Raw genomic sequence first — 20,677 nt, forward strand, 5'->3', positions numbered from 1 at the left:
GAAACCTTCCTTACAGGCATTTCCTCAATAACGGGAGGGTTATAGAACAATTAATAAAACATTAAGCTGTTTTGTTTTATTTTGTTTTGTTTTGTTTTGTTTTGTTTTGTTTTTTTCCCCTGGTAGTATTTAAGTTTTAAGAAAGATGCGGGGAGTACCCGGGCTGGTGAGGGTCTGTTGTTTCTTTCATGCTTTAGTAAAAACTCTTGACATGGGGCAGATGCAGTGAAACAGTAGCACTTCAGGTTGATGGATTTACATAGACAGGCTGTGCCAGGTCTTAAAGGCTTTGCTCTGCTTTTCCTCACGCTTTGTTCTGAGAGAAATCTCTGTTGTCCACTGTGTTCATCTGTTCCCTGGGAAAGACCTGAAAAGGTTTTGGTCCTGAGTAATACCATGACCCAATGAGCAGCCCAATGTGCAGAGTAAACCCGCGGCCCCGAAACAGTGAAACCCGAGTGTGCAATGTCCACATGTGGATGCTACCGAATTTTGTACAAGCAACTCTTAGCAACAAAAGAAAAAAAAAGAAAAAAGCTTTGGTCTCAGAGTTGACAGGAGCTAATCTGGTTTGGAGCATGGGCAGGATGAGCTCCTGCTTCTCGCAAAACGTGGTGGAGATTTAACCCTCCATTCACTTCCCTGCAAACACGCAGAACTGCTGTGCCCTGGATCATGCTCCATGGCCACGTATGCCAGGGCTCTGCTGAATAATCCTGGGGCAAAGTGCTGCACAGCTCTGTGCCTCAGTTTTGCCATCTGTAAAATGGTTGTTTTGACCTGCTGTGTAAAATACCTGGAGATCTGCTCTGGTGAAAAGATAAATATATAAAAAAAAAAAGTGATGTGTCATTATTATCACGGTGGTTTACAGAAGTTCAGACCAACAGAATATGCATACATACTTCCACCAAATATTGTTAGGCAGTGAAACAGCATTATCTGGGGAATGAATATTCTTTTGATAAATATTCCCAGTGAGTGGGTCAAAAATGTAAATTGACTTCTATTCAGACAAACTGGGGATTTTTTTTCATGATAAATGGGCTCCTAATTACTCTGCTACAGCCATCTTTGATGGTAATTTTTTTTTTTTTTTAATGTGAAAACGAGTGACATTATTAATTTTACCAAAATGTTTGGAAGTGGACTCTGGAATCACAGGTATATAATAAATGTCTAAATTTGAGAATGGAGGTACCAGATACAAAAATAATAATATCAAAACAGAAATGGAAATTGAAAATATCAGGAATTAATTCTCATATTGCATTAATTTCTTTTCAGGGTGCTTTGATTTACATTTGGACTGTGTCTTGTAACACCGAGTTTCCTGGTTTTTCTTAACTTTTGTCACATTCCTGTTATTTTTGCACTATTTGTGTTCAGTGGTTGCATTGCTGAGACAATATCTCGTTTGTTGTGACATATTCAAAACAGTTTTCAGACAGAGGTTCAAAACTCCTCAGTAACTCTGCACTCCAGGAGATAATTCTTGGTACAGAGAAAAAGCATTTGGGTGCGTAGGAGAGAAAATAGAAGAAAATCATCTGTCCAGTGTGTGCTTTACTTACCTGTCTGTGCCCATGCCCTCCCCAGATCACGACAGTGTCAGGAAATGAGTTCCTCCTCCAGTCGGATATCGACTTTCTCATATTGGATTGGTTCCACGCTATCAAAAATGCAATTGACAGATTGGTATGTATTTGTTTTGGCTGTTACCTTTATTAATTAAGATGTAGCAATTTCAACTTCATTTGCTTAGGCATCTCTACAGGTTTTAGGCAGTCAGCAGCTAGCTAGACATTCCTTTCTCTGAAGGATATAAAAATATATATGCAAATCTACTAAAAAATGTCAGATAAACAAGGTTGTTGAACAAAAATGTCATTTGATTCCTGTCTCGAAACGGAACACTGCATTTATTTCTCTGAAATAACAAGGACATTGGTTTGCTGAGGGTTGTAAAAGCACACAAGCACTTAATAACTAATGAATTTTTGCATTTTCTGTTTATGCAGCCTACAGTATATAATCTTCAATAGAACTATTAATACATTTGAGCCTTTTATGAATTTTTGTATTACTTATTCACAAGAATAACACTAGCAAATAATATTCCTTTGTAACTGATTGCTGTTATTCTCCCAGGAAGGCTGGGGGTTTTCTACTAGAAGTAAGCAGGGCTGTGTTTTATTAAAACAGTTTTTAATTACCAAACCAGATTCAGCTGTAGCTTTTTCTTTCTTTTTTGCCACTCTCAATACAAATTCCAAATGTCTTCCTCCTATCCCTGCCTCATCCAAGAACATATTTTTTTTAGAGGGCACTGACTTTCCTTGTTCACTGCAGAATCTGGTGAGAGAAAAATATCCCCATTTTTTGCATTTTTTTCAGAGGTTTTGCTGCAATGGAATTGGCAGAGCGGGCAGACAGCCTCTTTGAAAGGGTTAATCTGAACACGGCTACTGTTTCCTTAAAGAGCTACAAACATTATATTACCCTGAGGCTATAATCAGCCAAGGAAAGTTTGATCTGATGATGTATGTCTTCCTATTGTGCATTTCATTGGGTGTGTGAGGATATTGATCTCCTACTGAAGATTTTGGGGTGGAGTTTTCCGTGGAGACTCAGAACACTTTTTTTTTAAATGTTATTCAGCTAAACATTTAATAGACTTGATTTTTTTTTTTCTTTTTTTTTTTTTAATGTAGCTAAGGTAATATTGTGGCTTCAGCAGCTCTGAGTGTGCAGAGAACCACAGCAGCTGTGGCTGGTGGGGCACAACTTGTAAATGGTTTGGGTACCAGAGGGCAGGGCTTGTCCTGGCGAAGGTTTGCCTTCGCCGTGTGCGCAGGACAGGGTGCCACCACGAAGCCCTCAGTGACCATTTCATACATGTCATTTATTTCAGTTTTACAACTTTGAGTGGGTGTGTAAAGCCTTGCAGCTTTCCAGGCTGATGGGGCGGCTAAATCTCACCTGACCAAATGCCATGGGAAGAGATGTGTGATTAGCCAAAGTATCATCTCCTTTTTTCTTTTATTTTTTTCTTATTTTCTCTGTTAATGGTCCCTAATTGTCACTTTGTATGCCAGTGAATTAGAGCAATAGAAAAGTCCCCCTCCTCTTTCCTAGCCTTAGACCAGCAGAATTCAACCCCAGATTTGTAACAATGTTTGAAACAATTGTGTTTGCAAGAATACTGTAACTATCGAAAGCAGAAAGGCAATTTAAACAACCTTCCTCTTTGCAATCATTCGGAAGTAGCCTGCAATGTGGAAATAATTTTGGTCTCTAAAGCCTAAAGAAGTAGGCCTTTTGTTTTCCTCACTTAAATGGGTATTTATCTCAGAAATTAAGATCAGTCTGTCAGGGCCATAAAAGCTCTGCCATATGACAAATTTTGCATTACACTTTCCTTAAATTATATACTCACTGCATCACTTGCCGTGTGTGTCTGTTAGCTTCTGATTCTGTACTGGCATTCTGTAATCTCTTGCTTCATTGTTACAAATAATAATTTTATTAAAAGCATACACATATGTGTATATATGTATATTCTTTTCCCAGCCAAAAGAACGGAGTTGTACATCGAGAAACTTGGAGTTCAAACTCAGAAGATCCTCCAGCATCGAATTACTGAATAGCTTAGACACTGAATCCAAAGAACCAAAGCCTGAACACAGAAAATCTTTAAGTAAGGCTTTTTTTCTTTTCTGTTTTTTTTTTTTTCTTTTTTTTTTTCTTTCCTTTTTAAATAACTATGCCATTACAGGGTAAGATAATTTTTATTACGTACAGAACGTAGGGAAGATCACTGAGAATTTTAAAGCTGAATGTGTTCTGTGCTGATATACATAACTTGCATTTAAGTAAAGACAGTTACTAGCTCCACACTTTTAAAGGGTGACATTCTCTCCTAAGCAAAATAAATTTGTTTAGCAGCAAAGACATTTATTCAAGCCATTTATTTTTAAAAATAAGCAACATGAGTCCTGTGCTAATGGTCTGTTGCAGTTGCTTTGTTTCCATTTTAGCAAAATACCTCAAATTGCCAGAGTAATTTTGTCTGTTGTATATTTATACACTGAATTGCTGAAAGACCTGACATATCCTCTGTAGCTGACAATCAGTGATATATCTATAATTTTATAGAAGGTAAATTCCAGGGATCAAGGTTGATTTTTGTCAGTGTGATTAGAAAAGAAAGTTATCTAAAACTAGCAGGGATGTGCTTTATTCCACTGAGACTTTCCTTTTCCAGTTTGTGCTGAGATGCTCATGATATTTTGGGCAGTAGACGCAGGAGCTGGTGCTGACCATGAATCACTCACTCAGCATTTTTTTAATTTCACCCTCTCTCTTGAATTTTTGTTTTTCTCCTTTGTTTGGCAGGAGATTCACATACTGCTTCTAATGTAAGCGCCGTGACAGCTTTAGACTCGCATGCTGGTACGAGATACCTATAGGTACAGAAGCTCCGCGTAGGAATTTGCCTGCACGCATTTCAGTGCAGGATCAAAGCCTTAGATGTTAAGAAAAGAGTTGCATTAAAAAGACCTAACATAGCTATTTTTAATGATAATTATCCACACAATCATAAATATATGCACACATGCGTGCGTGCGTACACACACAAATACAGAGATTCATTAAATAGTCTCTTTTTGCAGACCAAAGCTTTTTGTTGTTGTTGTTTTCCTATTATCTCGGAGATTTGGTTTTTTTAAGGTTTTTCTTTCCGCTATAAAATATAAAGTAGCCTGAATGTAGCTTGTGAAAAATTGTCCCAATATCTTTGTACTGTGTATTATGTTGCATTTCTCAGAGGAAGAAAAATAAGACTGAGAGCATGGTAAGCTTTGAGGGCCTGATTCTGCTCTTACTGTGGCTAATAGCAAAATGTCCATAAACTCTCAGCACTCGGGGAATTTTTATTTATTTATTTAGACTTCTCACATATCTTTAAATGATAATTTGTCAGACAAAACAGAAAAAGTGAATATGAGCAGTGACAGAGACTTAGTCTACATTTCTTTTCAAACCTTAGAGAATCCTGAATAACCCTCGTTTTGTTAAAGGCTATTTAAACTATTAAAAAATGTGAAAATATCTGCGGTGAAATCTCACTGAATCGAAGCTTGCATTTAAATACTGTAGATTGGATCGCTTCTAAAATATGTATTCAGAACTTTTTTTTGGCCCCTTGAGATCAAGCAATTATGTGGAATTAGAAAAATCATATTATTCACTTACTTATTAGTAGTCTAAGCACAAACTGTATTGTCAGTTTTCTGCCTTTGGCTTTCTGTGCCCTTAATGTTCACACAAGTATCGTAGCCAGAATTATCGGCAGCTAGAGCCAAAATTGCTTTAAAAAGGCATGAGAACTGGTAATGACACATTGTTAGCAGTTAACAGGTGGTCGTTTCATTGTCCAGTTTGACTGCAGAGCACAGAGAAGATATGTGCAATATCTGCAACTGTGTTCATAAAGTTCTTACAAAGTTTAACGATTTTATAATTTTATAGTGCTCTTATATTATTGACTACTGCCAATGCCAAATCCAAACAAAGGAGATTTTTTAAAGGTGGCTTAAAACTCCTCCAGTTTAACACGCAAGATGAGCAACTGATGTGTTAGCAGGCCACCACCTCTCCGATAATCTTTAATGAAATATTCAGACAGTTTGGACTCATTTGTATTTACCTCCTCGACATTTTCAGGGCTGCAAAAAATGTCCAGTTTTAGACTTGGTACTGCTGTGTCATTGGGTTTTTTTAGCAGCACAAGCATATAAAGGACAGGTATATTCTCACCAAAGTATTCCAGTAATTTACTCTTTAATTTGAGACTGGGGAGACTGCCCCTAGAGACTTAGTAGCAGGAATTTGGTTTTTATGTTTAATCCTAATTGCTTCTGCTTACACTACAAGGACAAATGGTAATTCTCTGTTATGCTTTTTGAGCTGTAGACACTGATTCATTGAAAATTGGGCTCAAACTGCCAGGCTCAATTTCCAAAGTTCACAAAGTGTCCATCTTCTTGGTCACACAGCTTTTCAGTAGCTTCTCATCTAGTTTGGATTTAACTCATGTTCTAATTGAAGTTTTCTTGAGCTAAGAAGAAACCAAGGATGGCCTTGGGGAACATTACCAAAATATGTAAAACCGCAGTCCTGCTCTCACATACATGGAAAGAGATTTCTCTTTATTTCATGATGCCAACTATTTCACTGATTTAATTTATGCAACTAATGCTGGGTCAGAAAGAACATGTCTTTTCACCCCAGCAACCTCCCCCATTAGAAGATGTATACATTTGGTGCAAGGAAACTGCCTTGCAGCACCGCTCCTTTTTATGCAAATAAGTGTTGTTCTAACCTGATAATTTTAAAAATTAGTGGCAGACTTCATAATTTCCAAGTAATTTTGTTATCATTCAGACTGTAGGTTTTTTGTTTTTTTCTCCTAAGTTTGCCAAAAAACCTCTTAATTAGTACCAATTAAAATTGGGTCTGCTGGTAGGTGGTCTGCCGCGTTAATTTTATACCACATGAAACCAGGCACCTGGGTTAGACTGAAAGTAGAGATGCTGTCATGGTACATGGGAGGTAGGGAAAAGATCTGTGCATTGCAAGGTTCCCAGAAATCGTTCAGCTCTCCAAAAACCAAGAGACCTTACTGTGTGTATGGACCACAGGAGCTGTCAGGACAGTCACGTTGCGGGCAATGAAACCAACTCCACGCTCTCTGCTAAGCTCAGCGTTTCTTTTTCTGTCCATGGTCGCTTTGTGCTTTATATTTTGGCCATCATCTGGGAATTTTGTCACTCAGGAGTGACCTCTTGTGGAAGAGCTTTGGCTGGAGTCGCTATCGATTGTCGGAGGGGATCAATTCCCCTTCTACTCCCCCTTTTCCGGATGGAAACAAACGGCTTCGCAGTAGGAAGAGTGCCCTTTGGCTACTGTATCAATCTGAGGGCTGCTCTTGTCAAAATGCACAATCACAAGCTTGATAATGCAATCCATTCCCAAAGCACTATATTTCCAACCTGTTCTCCATCATTTCCTTATGGCGTCACATTTACTCAGTTCATCACATTCTTATTAATATTTTAGGTTTCCTTGAAAGTGATGGAATTCTATTTTTATTACAAAAGCAACAAGAATAAATACTAATTGTTGTCAGTTATTTCCTTATGTAGTGGGAACAGTAATCTGTTCCTCAGCTTTAGGTTGCCAAAGCAAAATAATTAAATATTTTAGACATTTAAAAAATCTGTGATATTAGATAAATGCAATTTGATCTCCTTGTTTGCCACATAAAAGCTGGAACTGCCTGAATTGATAAGATTGAATTGCATTATTTTTATTGTTTCTACTCGCATATTTTTCTTATCTTCAAGAACACTTTACTTAAAACCCAGTGGTTAGTCATGCAGCCCTGTGATGACGGATCCTGGAAAATCTCCTCCATATTTAAATTCTAGCTTGGGGAGCCACAACTAGAACATCAAGATTTAAATATATATATATATGTATGTGAAAAGGAAAGTCTTGATGGGCTGTGCAGTACTATTGCTATTCATGATCACTTTAGTGTCTCAATAAGAGTAGTCGGGGCTCCGGGCGTCATTGTGCCAGACACAATATGACACCAAAGTAAGACAATTCCAGCTCTCAGCCTGAATAAGGACAAGTTGCAACAGGTGGAAAAAGCGGACAAAAGCAGGGGGTGGAAGGAAAAGTTGACAGCAAAGCCGACATGTCATGCATATTAAACAGCAGGCTTGGGATTCCTTTCCACTCTTCGTTAGGATTGGGGTCTTAGCCCCGGCGCCCTGGCCACCGGCCAACTCAAATAATGATATTTTCCTTACCTAAATTCCTCTTGCACTTTCAACAGGGAGCGATGGGTCTTTTTAGTCCCAAAGGGCAATGCATTGCTCTGGGATGCCACAGCCCTTGCATGCTTCCCTGGGGAACAGCCGCAGGGCAGTGTCCAGGAATATGCCTTCTAGCGTGTTTTTAATCAAGAAAGAAATAATAACCTCTGGAACATAATTTTGATTTGCCTTCAGAGGTATTTGCTACAAAGTCATCGGGGCTCTGAAATCTGCTTTGGTTTGTTAAAAGACACAAGTCAGACCACACCATCCCTAGTATTTAACCAAGGACTCTGTGTGTGCTTTAAAATTGCCCAAAGTTGCTTTTCTCAGTTCATTCCCTTTACTTTAGAAGGCTGAATTTTGAAACTCAAAGCATGTAAATATTTCTAAGTAATTACTAAAATATCCAGAATAATTTCTGAATGCATTTTGTTAGATAATTAAGAGTGTACAATGTGTGTGTGGCGGGAAACAACAGCAAAAACCCATTTTGGTCTCTCAGTGGACGTGATGGAAGAACTGGAGAAGTCAGTGGAACTTTAACCCTTTCTGGCTCTGCATGGTACTTGCTCCTTCCCCGGCTAAAACTTCTTCTGCGGGCTTACTCGAGGGTTTAAAGTTTGTCCCCATACGCGACTGGATATTTCTGTGGCAAAAACCGCCTTGCTGAGGCTATTGTTTCTCTGCAGAGGGAAGGGATGGTTACCAGGGCACAAACACACATGTTTTCATGGCTTCAGCTGCATAATAGCAGGAGGAAAAAAAAGCCAGAAACTTATTTTGTTGAAAGCGTCATTTAGAGTTCCTAGAAAAAGGCCACCTAATTACAGGCAGTGCTGAGAGAGGAGCCGGTGTGATTTTTCTCTCTTCCTTTCTAACACATGAAGAGGCCGGTAGGTTGGGAGACTGTATCTTGGGATGTAGTGAGAGGTTTTACTGGCTCAGCCAAACTTGTCGAGGGACAGATTCTGCGGTAGCTAATGAAATCCTGCACCCACGTAGGGTTACCTCTGTGATAAGGGGCTAATTATAGCAGCAGAAGTGGGAAATCACTCCATTTCTTTGTTAGCTCTGATGAGGTCTGAATTCTTTCCCCTTCCCAGCGCCTTTATTTTAGTTAGATGTGAAGTTCAAAGCCAAATGGATGTTATTTAGGGAGTATTATTACATTACAATGTTAGCTTTATGTATAGGTCAGTTTTACTACTTTTAATAAAACCAGGAAATATAAAGCAGTAATGTATATTAGTGCAGTACTACCAATGACAACAATTAAAACAGAAAGCAAAATGAAAACTATATGCAAATATGCAGCTTCCTGCTGCAATGTTAACTTTGTCACCCTACAGCTTGTATGTTTGTGGCATTTATTTTTATTGCATCAACAGGAATGCAGTCAGCTTCAGATACTGAAAAAAGCCCACAAAAAGAAAATGCAACATGCTGTTAATGACAGGCAGGAGCATTCATTTGGGCTGTAGGGACTAAACTTATTTTTTTGACACATTTTTACTCTCATGTTTCTCTGCAACATTTACTATAGGTATGTTCTTTTCTTAAAGCTTAGAAAAATACTGATTCAGCAACAGAGAAGTAATGATATTGGCATTTTGGAAACAAAACATGCCAAATTCAGAAACAAATTGTGTCACTGATAATAGACGATGATGTTGCACCCAAAATCACAACTGGCTGTGACTAGTTCTCATAAAAAAAATGGATTTTTTCTGGATTTGAATATCCTGTTTCCATCAATTATAATATAATGTTTCCTTAATTCTTTGTTTTATTTCTACTTCACTTTCCAAAATCCTTCCAGAGTTTACTATTTGGGTTGAAAAAGCATATTTTTAAATTGGGCATAACCAACTTCCATATAAACGTTTGGCAGGGAAATCAGTGCATGTTCACTTAATTCATTTTTATTGAACCAAGTCCAGATTTTTAGTCAGGAAAAAGTTAGATATTAATCATATCTGAGCAGGATCATTAAATTTTCCTTTACCTACTAGAACAGCAGGGTCATTATAGAACCATGAGAAGTTAGCTCACTTATTAATCTTTACAATTACATAAAAGTGATCATTTTTATAGTACTTAAGAGTAGCTCTTACCCATTACGTGAAGAGTATGTGGGAATATTACAATATAATATAATGTATTATTATAGATGTGACCTGTGACTCATTGGTCTGCTCACTGACACACAACTCTCTGGAAAAGTTATCTGTTTGAGCTTGGATAATCTTTAATTGTTTCATATTCCTTGTGCTCGTTTATGGGACATGCTAGTAAATAGAGAGCTAGTCACTGAGTTATTAATTACCTCATTATTACTTAATTATTACTATTGCATAGTTCATTTTTATGGAGACTTATATCATAAAAGAAGGTATTTTATACTGCCCACCACAGTTAAGTATGAATGGCAGTCATAGCAAATGTAAGATTGAGTTAGTTAAAGAAAATCAATCAGAAATCCTCACTATAGATTACTATCCGGTTTCTTCTGCCTTTTCCAGCAAATGCTTCTCATCTTTGACTTTGAAACCCAACAGTTTAAACTGGGTTCTTGTTTCAGTGGACTAATCCCCTTTCATAAATCATGTTCAAGTGCTGAAATAATTTGCACATCGTTTAAAGAGTATTTGCTTTGAAACATTCACCTCAAGCCCTTTTGTATATCCTTTCTCTCTAAAGATTTGTAGTATTTGTTTTGTTCTCTGAGGTATAAAAGACCTGGGTAAACTTTATTCCTGTTGTTTCAAGATTAGTGAAATAAAATGCATATTTATTCAACTGGGACTGAAAGGAGCTTTAGTAAAGACGATCATACATACAACCCATGGGACTGTTATAATACAAAATGTCTGTCTTAAAATCTCTTTAGGTTTGTTCAAAACACTATTGAAGGACTTAAGTTTAAAGTAAAAAAAAAAAGGGTTACAAATCCATATTTCTTCTTTGTTCCAAAGAAGAGAGAGACACCATATATTTTTCTTAACAAAATAAACTCCTACATGCGCACTCAAGATAAATTTGATATAGAGGCAAGCAGAGACTGGACAGTCGCGATTACTTTAAGTTTTTTCCTACTGAACTACATATACTGACACTGTTTAAGAAAACTATGTTTTGGAAAAACGTGTAGCAGTTGTTTCAAACACACACTTGCTTCAGAAAGAGCAATCACGAAGAAATCATAAGCATTTTAGGTATTATTGGAGTCAAGCTGTTGTGTCCCTTCCATGTACTAAAAGTGAGGTCAGCTCCTGTGATATGAGGACAAGATATTTACTCTGACTCTATCACTTTTAAGCCCAACTATCCAACACATCTTGCAGTGGTTTGGTGCGGTTTCTTAATTCCTTACTAAGTAGATCTTTGCTTGCATTAGGAAGTAAAACTAAAGTTTGATGTATATTGTGCAAAATGTCATGATTTTTATAAAGCAACAGACAATGCAGACAGTTACATCTGCTTGACCCTCCATCTTCTGTGTCGTCAGTATATCTCCATTTTTGTACACCTCTATATTTTGTCTCCACAGGGAAAGAATATAGGCTGACAACTGATAACACCTAAATAGATGCAGGCATTTTCACTGTAACGGGAAATGTTTTAGACTACTGCCTTTGGAGAGAGGTCAGAATTAGAGCAAGTGAGAAGGACTTGCTGAGCTTTGTTCTTTGGGAAGGAAGAGCCAACCCAGCTTTCTGTCACTCCTGTGAGCCTAATTCTGAAGCCTCTCGTGGTAATTATTGAAATTACTATCCCGATTGCAAGTTTGTAGCCGGAAAAAATGATTCTCACACTACACTGTATTCTGAGGTTTCACTACTATTTATAACTAATCCAGATGCAATCCTCGTGGTACTTTGGGAGGAATGTGACAGAAATAAGGAGGTTTTTAGGTTATAAAAGTCTAAATTAAGCTCAATTAGAGAGACTGTATATCAGGCTCTAGATAGGAATACCTACTGCCCAGACTCACCTTTTTCTCCATGGTGAAATCATTTAAATATTTGTACCTTCCAGGTTGGAGGATGTATTTAATTTAAATTATGACCTACAATGCCAAACATTTAAAGACCAATTTAATGGATGAAGGCATGATACTGTCTTCTGGACAGGGCGTATTAATGCTTTAAAAGGGAATGTGCTCTGTAGTATCTCCTATTTGTTCCACCAGCTGCCTGCTGACGTGCCAGATAAACAGATCATGCTTCTGAAAGCCAAAGGGTGGAATACCAGTGAAGGGTTAAATGCTGTATTGTTTCTCAATTAAGTAAAAGTTTCCAACTAGCTGGCTTTAAATACTGATGCTGAAGAGAACGATGCATATGCTTCATATGACATATGAGCAGCTCCCCTTACCATCAAGGATATTTGGCTCCTTTTAATTAATTCCATTGGCCATTGTCTTAACTGTGCCCAGGATTCACCCAAGAGGAAATCACTTGTGTTACTGTTATTGAAAAGTATAACATAGCATTATCTGCCTCAGACAGACTTTTTGTAGCATTGAATCAATTCCCCAGTTCTTGAAAACAACTACCTCATTTGATTCCTTTCATAATTAATGAAATTCAGTAGTAATACTTTTGCCCCTCAGCTCATGCTGGAAGAATGTTCCAAGACTTCAGTTTTCAAGCTGAAAGCATTCTAATTTTCAGCCTAAATGGACTAGGGGTACGAATGTGTTCTTGTGTTAGCATTTAGCTAGCTCTTTATTTTCAACAGTGCCTTTCTGTCTCAGGTGTACCAGCCCAAACAGAGTTACAGAGAGCAGTTGTATTCCTTCTCCTGCTTGCTTTGGTAGACTAAGCCAGTCAAGATTTGTAGTTGTCTTTCCTATGATAGGCTGTTGCTCTTTTTCCTGATCATCTCAAATAGCCCTTTTCTGAATCTGCCCCAAGTTTCAGTTTGTCTTTCTTGCACATGGATATTCAAGGCAAGGTCTTCCCACAGCTGTGGGAAGTGGAGTTCACTCTTCCGTATGAAAATGACTCTCCAGATACAGCCTAGGGATTGTATTTACCTGTTTCACGGCCACTTTTTTAGAGATAAAAAATAAACAACCAGAACATGTAGATCCTGCGCTCCTTTAATCTTTTGCAACCAATGTACTCTTGATGAAAAACAGAGTAAGCCTGCCTTAAGCTTTTTTATAGAATATAAAATGTGTTCCTACATGTGATAACAGTTTTTGCAATTAATTTTAAAAGTATTCAATTTATATGGAAAAGTAACATTCTTATCAAACTGAGCAACTCTTCTCAAACAGTACATTTGAAATAAATTAAAACAATTTTAAATACTCCAGTGCTAATATGTTTAAAAAAAACCTTGGAGAGAAAAAGGGTTGTCATCATGAAATTCATGAAGACACCTTGTGCAGAACACAGATATAGTTTAAAAAGCATGCAGGTATGAAGCCCTGCTAGAGTGAGTATGCCCCTACGTGCGAAGCTTTATAGTTCATATATGTTGCAATCACATAGTGATAGTACGTTTTAAAATCGCTTTTGCTGAAGAAGGTTATACTCCAGTCCAAGGACCCAGAGCCTAAGGGAAGGTGGCCAAATGTAGGCAGGTCAGAAAAGGAGAGCAGCCAGATGCAGATTGCATCATTTGCCATTTAGCAGTCTTTGAGGTACAAAAATATAAATCGGAGCAAGTTAACCTTTAGCTTGGTGGGTATCTATAATAAAATACTTTATTCAAGGTCAGGAACACGTGGCTTGTGTCCACATTGTTCCATGCTCGCTCTTTCTAGGACAGACTGGATGTATCCTAATCAGATAAAGCTTTTCCTCAGATCTTCTTTGGTCACCTTGCGATGCCTGGTGTTGTGTATCTGATATAAGCTGATGGTTATGTTGCTTTTAAACATTGTAGTGAATGTGTCTGATAAGTAGACATGTAATATTATGCTCGAAGGTAAAGTGCCTTCTGCGATAAGAGTTAAAGGTCATAGTAAAGCAGAGGCAAAGAAACTTGGCGCTGTCTTGGCCATAATATCTTTAGGGAGAAGTCTCTGGAGTAAACTAGCTCCTGAGCAGCACCCAGGTTTTCTCTTGGGTAAAGATAGCTGGAAGAACCAGAAAGTTGACTAAAAATTAAGTGGTGCAGGTGATGATCTCAAGATCACTCTTTGATTGCCTTCTATCCGAGCTGTAGATACATTCACTTCAATCAAAATCTTTGTCTCATTGCTATGGTTTCCAGGAATTTAAGAAGTTCTGTTCCTGCAAAAATAAGCTTTGTGTATATTTTTATGTGAAAACATATGTATAGTATCTTTCTTGCCTATGTAAAATTAAAGATGATTATTTTAGGGTGCTGTAACGCTCCTACCTTCCTTTCTTCACATGAAGGTATTTCAGTTGGTGTGTCTGAATGAAAATCAAAAGATAGCACTAAAAATTAATGGAAAAATAATGAAAATACTATACCACCTGAATTGTTATAATTGGATACAAAAACACAGCACTATACCAGCTACTAAGAAGAAAATTAACTCTATCCCAGCTGAAACCAGGACACAATGTTATCTGAAGATCATTGAGTATGATGGATCAAGGGTAGTACTGATATTAAGGCACAATTACAAACTATGGGATACTTGATTTATTGTTGCAACTTTGCTCTTCGTGTAAGTTACACATTAGTCATTTCTGAATTGAAAGTTTAAGTCTTGCTTAAAAAATCTTTGCTAGGTTTCAGATTTGGGGCACCTGGTGTTTGAATTTGGGGTTCAATTATGAGAAATTTTTCTGTTAATTGCCCAAGTGGCTTGAGGGATGGAGATAGAAGAAAAGGTGGGGAACAGGCTTAAGAGAGGAGTCAAGGTGGTGACATGGGGAAAGGGAAAGAAATTGAAAGGATCCTGAGGCACCATTGGTTTGCTGCATCATTTGTCTGAATTTTGCTTTCTTCCGGGGTACTGTAGCAGATATTTTCTGCTGCAGGAGAAACAGTGCCAGGCAAGACATAGCAGTAGTCTCATCTCATCTGGTACATTTTTTTTAAAATCATTTGTAATTAGTGAATGTGAGGATGGAGAGGATCCATTAACGTTATACTTTATGTTATTAATAACCCACAATGAAAATGTTCTTTGAAAACACAACTTTTATTTTACGGGTTTCAGCCCAGAAAACTAAGTTAGTAGAATTCACCTTTTCCAAATAGTTGTTTACTGGGAATTCATCTGTAGCTGTCCCTGCTCAAGTTACAGGTCGTTCATAATAATAAAGCTTTCTAATTCTGTGGCAGAATATTCATAATCTCTTTAAAATACTCAGCTGGATAATGGTCCCCAGGATCTGGACAGCAAGACTTCAAAAGGCAGAGTCCTCTGATCTCCAGTTTCCTTATTCTCTCTAAGCTTGGAAGGTTTCAACTATCAAGCATAGATTAAGTTTTATTGGTTGATAGTCTAATTGCATTTGTATTATCTTTCCCCTTAATATTATTTTCTTTTCTCTGTATTGGATTTCATCCAAATATTACTACTTCCATGAAGCAGTTTTCTAAAATGTTTTGCGTTTTCTTTGATGCTTAACTGCTTAACACGTGAGTGCTGCAATAAGGTGCTGGTTCCTGATAATAGTTTTCCTTCTGTAAGGAGAAGTTTCCACAATCTTCTGTGCTTTGCTTATATTTGGTAGAGCTCTTCGATTGAGGCTTTTCATGGACAAGATAAGGTTTGGTTAAACATCTGAACTTTTGAATGTTTATCTGAACTAGATTCGACCTCTATATTTGTCCATCATTAGTTATTTTGCTTTCCTTTTTAGAGACTAAATTATGCTATTAAATATGTTCCAAAGTAGGTTAAGTCCCTGTGCAGTTTGTCAGCTGGAACATTAATTTTAAAGCTAAAACAGTCTTCTATTGTATCTTTTTAACATTTTGTCTGAGTTTTAACCACGGCTGGTCAGACATAGGGTCAGTGCACCCATGCAAACCCCATATGTAGCTGATTGAAGTGTCTCAAAGTTGTTGTGGTGACTGACCTGATTTTATTTCAGGAAAAGATCATGATATATAGTAATTATTTGCCCGCTCAGGCAGCTTGTTCCAGTGCAGCTGTTGTGGAGACCTGATGAAGTACTAAATGTCACTGCATGCCCTGCAGTGTGTGTGAAGGTCTCCCCCTCCAAGCCCCTACGCAAGGGCCAGGCGGACTTGGGGTCCCAGCTACCTGCTGTCGTAAACTCGTTGCACTAGCAGTGTAGGACATGTTCATTTCTGGGGTCCCAGTTACTCATGCCTTCAGCTGACCACATCTGTCTGTCCTCTTTGGTCTCATGTCTCAACTGTACCAATCCAGATCTTGCCATCATGGCGCCTCTGTGATGAGAAGGAGCCACCATCAGATTGTAGGAGAGTGAGTGGGTGCTGCAGAAAGCCAGAAGAGATGTTCCCAGACTACCTTTCACCTTGGCCAAAGCTCTGCTTGGTAGCATCAGGGAGAGAGGGCAACGTATAGTTTCTATCTGCTGTTACCCAACAGAACTGTATGACCTGATCTTTATTAGACCAAGTTCTGATAAAGTTAATGCTAAAAAAGCCCACACCTTACTTAAGAAACATACTGGAATCAGAGCTTTCAGGTAAGCTGTCAAATTTACAACATAAATTATTATAAACTATTCTAACATAATACATGGCTAAATATACCAGCAGCTTCATTCTGGGCTTTCCTTTTCCTCCTGCAATTACACTGCCTGAGCCCAAGAAAGAGGCTGACCCATGGCATATCTCACAAGGCACCTTCTCCCACTAACAGCCTCCATAGGGTAAGCTCATACAAAAGCTATAGCCTCCACTTGATCTGCTTCATGGTTTTATGTTTATTTTATGCAGATCCTAAAGCAGCTTTAGAAGTCTTTACTGTGTCCTGGCAGTACAACTCTGACACAACCTTGTAAGCAAAGAGCTGTAACTGCTGAAAAGTTTGAAAATCAATTGTGTTTTAACAAATAGAAATCGCTTATATAGAAACATACAATGAAGTTCATGACAGTAAAGGTCACTTTGTCTAAAGTTTACATTTATGTAAATATAGATATTAGAGATTGTTACCAGAGCTTTCACTTAAGGTAAGAAGTAAAAAGGATTCTTAAATCTGTTAACTTATTCTTTTTAAAAATGAGCTCATGAGTGATCTTTTGTTCAGTTATACTTACTCTAATAATTTAATTGAGGTAGAGATAATTTGATAAAGTAGAGTCGACATATAAACAGAGTACAGCAAATAGATTTCAGATCTTTGGCTGATATTTTTTGATTACTTTAAAGATAATGGGTATGCCTTTCTCCTTCATAAAACATCTATATTCACTGGAAAGTACTAAACTTACTGTATTAAAAGAGAAGAATATACTGGTACTTGTTTGAAACAACAAGTATACAGATGAATGTCACTACCGTTTCTCATTGGAAATAAACAACTCTAACATGTTGGTTTTCATAACTTATGCACTACAAATTAGTTCTGTCCTTTATTGCATGAGAAGCATTAGAAGTTCATTATGGGTCAAAAACTATAAGGTTATGAATATAATTGGAGGCTGAGTGCAATGGAAATATAATAAAATTTTAAAATAATTTACTTTTTAAATTTAGAAATACAAAATATAATTCATAAGAGTCTGAGTAAAAAGAAAATTCTTTGGTATGATATTCTTTCTGGAAAGGTCCCATAAGATTGGATCTGAATAAAAGATTCAACAAGGTATCCAAGTGCATGTCTAATTTTGAATATATGAATCATTTGTATGACTCTTAACAAGGGTGATATAAATACAGCAATGCCAAGTCTCCCTTGTTCTTTACAGATAATTAGTTTGTTTTCCAAAGCATAAGGCAGAATTATGTGTAGGTTTTGAAGTTAAAAGTGCACACAAGACTGGCAGTACCTAGCCATTCAGAAGGGTTTTCTTTTGGCACAACAGTCTATCTGGTGCTCCTGGGAGAAAAAGGAACTGTATAATTTTCTTGTCCTTTTGTTTGAGCCATTTATTCTAAATGATGACTATTCATATTACTTGCAAAAGGTTGAAAATGGTTTTTTTAGACTAACTCAGTCAGGAAGTAAGCTTAAAGACTTGAAAGTTATTGACATATATTCCACAACAGGAGAAAACAAACAGAACTCCATATTCTAAAAACCCTGAGTGCATTACTTGTTGTAAATTACTTGTTCTGGAAATAGTCTTCAGTTCCTTGCTCTGTATTCCTCAACCTTTAATTGCATGCTTGTTTTCTTTTTATATTATATATGTCAGCCTCAAAAGTCACTAATTCAAATATTGCCTTTTTTTTCCTCTACAACTATTGTATTTTATATGAGTGGGATGAGACTGTATGGCTGAAAACACTGGAACAGGGCAGCACTGAGTTACCCAAGTAGTGAAGGTCAGGGCCACTCTTCTGCTCCTAGGTGTTAGACCATCCAAGTTACTAAGTACTTTCCTAGGAATTTTAGCAACCCTCTCTAAAGGAGAGAAGTACACGAAATGCAAAAAGCATCTCCATCACACTCCTGACTTTTGCCCATATTCATATGTAGTTAGGTCACTCCTCACCTGCAGGTTTACAGAAAGAGGCTACTGAAGGAGGCTCGAGATCAGATGAGTCCTCAGTGATCTGTGCTCATACAGAACTGGCTTCCTCAGTGCAAGGGAGATAAAAGACCAGTTTTTTGCAAAGAAACTGTGTCAAGAGTCCTAAGCCCTGACGTGGACTCGGAGAGCCTAGTTTCCCCTTCCCAAGCATGCTGTACTCTCTCTTCCTAGAGCCTGAATAGTCTGACTTTGTGTATTGCAGCAGATTTTATCCAAGTCCCACATGTTTTACATTAGATGAACCTAAACTAGTCATACTGTATGAATAAAACGAACTCATTGATTTCCAGCATTGTGGTTTTTATATTCAAGTTAAGTGTGTATAATAGCGGTTCTAATATTGTGACAATACCAAAAAAATCATGGAAAGAAAGGCTTGGCATGTCCTGGGTGATCTAGTCCAGTCCCTCCTGTCACAAGGTACCGTGTTCTGTGTCCCCTTTCATAAATTTATTAAGCTTCATCTTAAATTCTTTTAGTTTTATTTGCCACCATGACTTCTTTGGAAGGGTGTTTTAGAACTTCATATTATGGCCAGTTTATACTCATTTATTCTTGTGCCAACATTGTTCTTCAGTTTAAACGGCTCTACTCCCTCCCTGCTGTCCTCTTCTCGTCTCCTGCTCCTTTTCCCACCCCCACCAGCAAATTCGTAGAGAACAATCACAGCCTTTCTCAGCCATTTTCTAGCTGGCAAAACATGCCAAGCTCCCTGTCTGCTTTTTGAAAGCTCAGCAGCCCGTTCTCCTGGTACTTCTCACGGCCGCTGCCTGCACCTTTCCGGGCATGAATTCCCATCTCACACACACGAGTGTCCAAGGTTGCACACTCACAAGAGAAATATTTTTATTAATCCTTCTCTGACCATACATTGGGTAGCATTAGGTCTAATCTGATTTCTCCAGCCTCCAGTCTCAAAGTCACTAAGTTTTTGTCTGATATCCGGATTCTTGTCTGAACTGATGATGCTTCCCAGTCTTGAGTCAGAAGTATTTTTTGAATGCTCCTACTTTTTCTGTTGAAGTCATTAATGAAAACACAAAGTTCAGTTCCAAGAATATTTAAGGACTTGCACTGGTAGCTTTCCTTCAATACAGTAGTTCTCCTTTCAACAAAGCTCATTTTAATACCTTATTTAGTCACTTCACAGTTACTGTTTTAATTCTCTCCATCTTCTCTACTTTAACTAATAATTTCCCATTTGGCATCATATCAAATACACAACTGAGGTGCAAATAGATTTGGTCTATTGCATTTTCTTTTTCTAAAAAAACCCCATTTATTTTATTAAAGAAAGCTATCAGGTTAGTTTGGTATGATCTTCCTTTATAAAACCAATACATACTCAGAAATATTGCTTTATTTTTTTAAATATTTATGGTACAAACACCACTAAGAAAAGCTGTGTGGGGAGTGCCAGTTTGTTTCACAATGTAAGCATGTAGTGATATTTAACACACTATTCATTTATTTCCATTTATTATTAGTGGGGGACAAAATTTTTAAAAAGTTTATATGCATCAGAGCATGATGCAAAATATGAATTATATAGTCATTTTATTGAATCTTTACTGCTAATGCACACAAATTTCACAAAGTGTAATGACACTACTGAGCACTTAAGTTGTTAGCCTGTCATATTACAGAAAAATTATTTGTGCTATATAATCACTGTTTTCTTTTTCCTATTGTTTATTTCTAAGCTTGCTTCATAAACATTTGTTAATGCAGATGATGTACTTGCTGTGGCAAATATCTGTTTTAAGACCATAAACCTGAATTACTTCAGGTCCTCTGGTGCCTATGCAAACAAAATCTTCCTAACATCTCCTGGCCAGTGATACCCATTTTGTTACCTGATGCTGAAATTCTTGGGTCTATGCTCCATAGTCATAAAACCTGTAATTTTAAAGCTTATCATAAACATAGGGATTAGGGGTAATGCCCGATTCCTGCATTTTCCCCACCAATCATTTGTGCAATGCCTTTAAGCAGACCTTGTTTCCGTCTCTCATTTTACTCTTTTGTAAAAAAGATATAGTAATTATAGTGTGGGGATAACTCATGAGACCTGCCCAGGAATTTCACTAAGGGATAAAATAGGATGACTGACAAAAGTCTTTAGCCCAATAAAGTAGGTGA

At 37.5% G+C, this 20,677-nt stretch overlaps 1 protein-coding gene across 8 annotated transcripts in view; it reads left to right on the top strand.

The window, feature by feature from the left end:
* The window catches only part of ARHGAP15 (Rho GTPase activating protein 15), a 331,375-nt gene that overhangs the window by 167,560 nt on the left and 143,138 nt on the right, over window positions 1–20,677 (top strand). For all 8 annotated transcript variants that reach the window (XM_087731936.1, XM_087731934.1, XM_009461784.2 and 5 more), the window contains 2 exons: window positions 1,600–1,698; window positions 3,574–3,700. In XM_087731936.1, the coding sequence (XP_087588062.1) occupies window positions 1,600–1,698; window positions 3,574–3,700 (226 nt within the window). The remainder of the gene's footprint in view (window positions 1–1,599; window positions 1,699–3,573; window positions 3,701–20,677) is intronic.

This window comes from Nipponia nippon, unplaced genomic scaffold (genome assembly GCF_047370975.1).
Source record: "Nipponia nippon isolate SJK-2023a ecotype South Korea unplaced genomic scaffold, ASM4737097v1 scaffold_5, whole genome shotgun sequence".
Lineage (NCBI taxonomy): Eukaryota > Metazoa > Chordata > Aves > Pelecaniformes > Threskiornithidae > Nipponia > Nipponia nippon.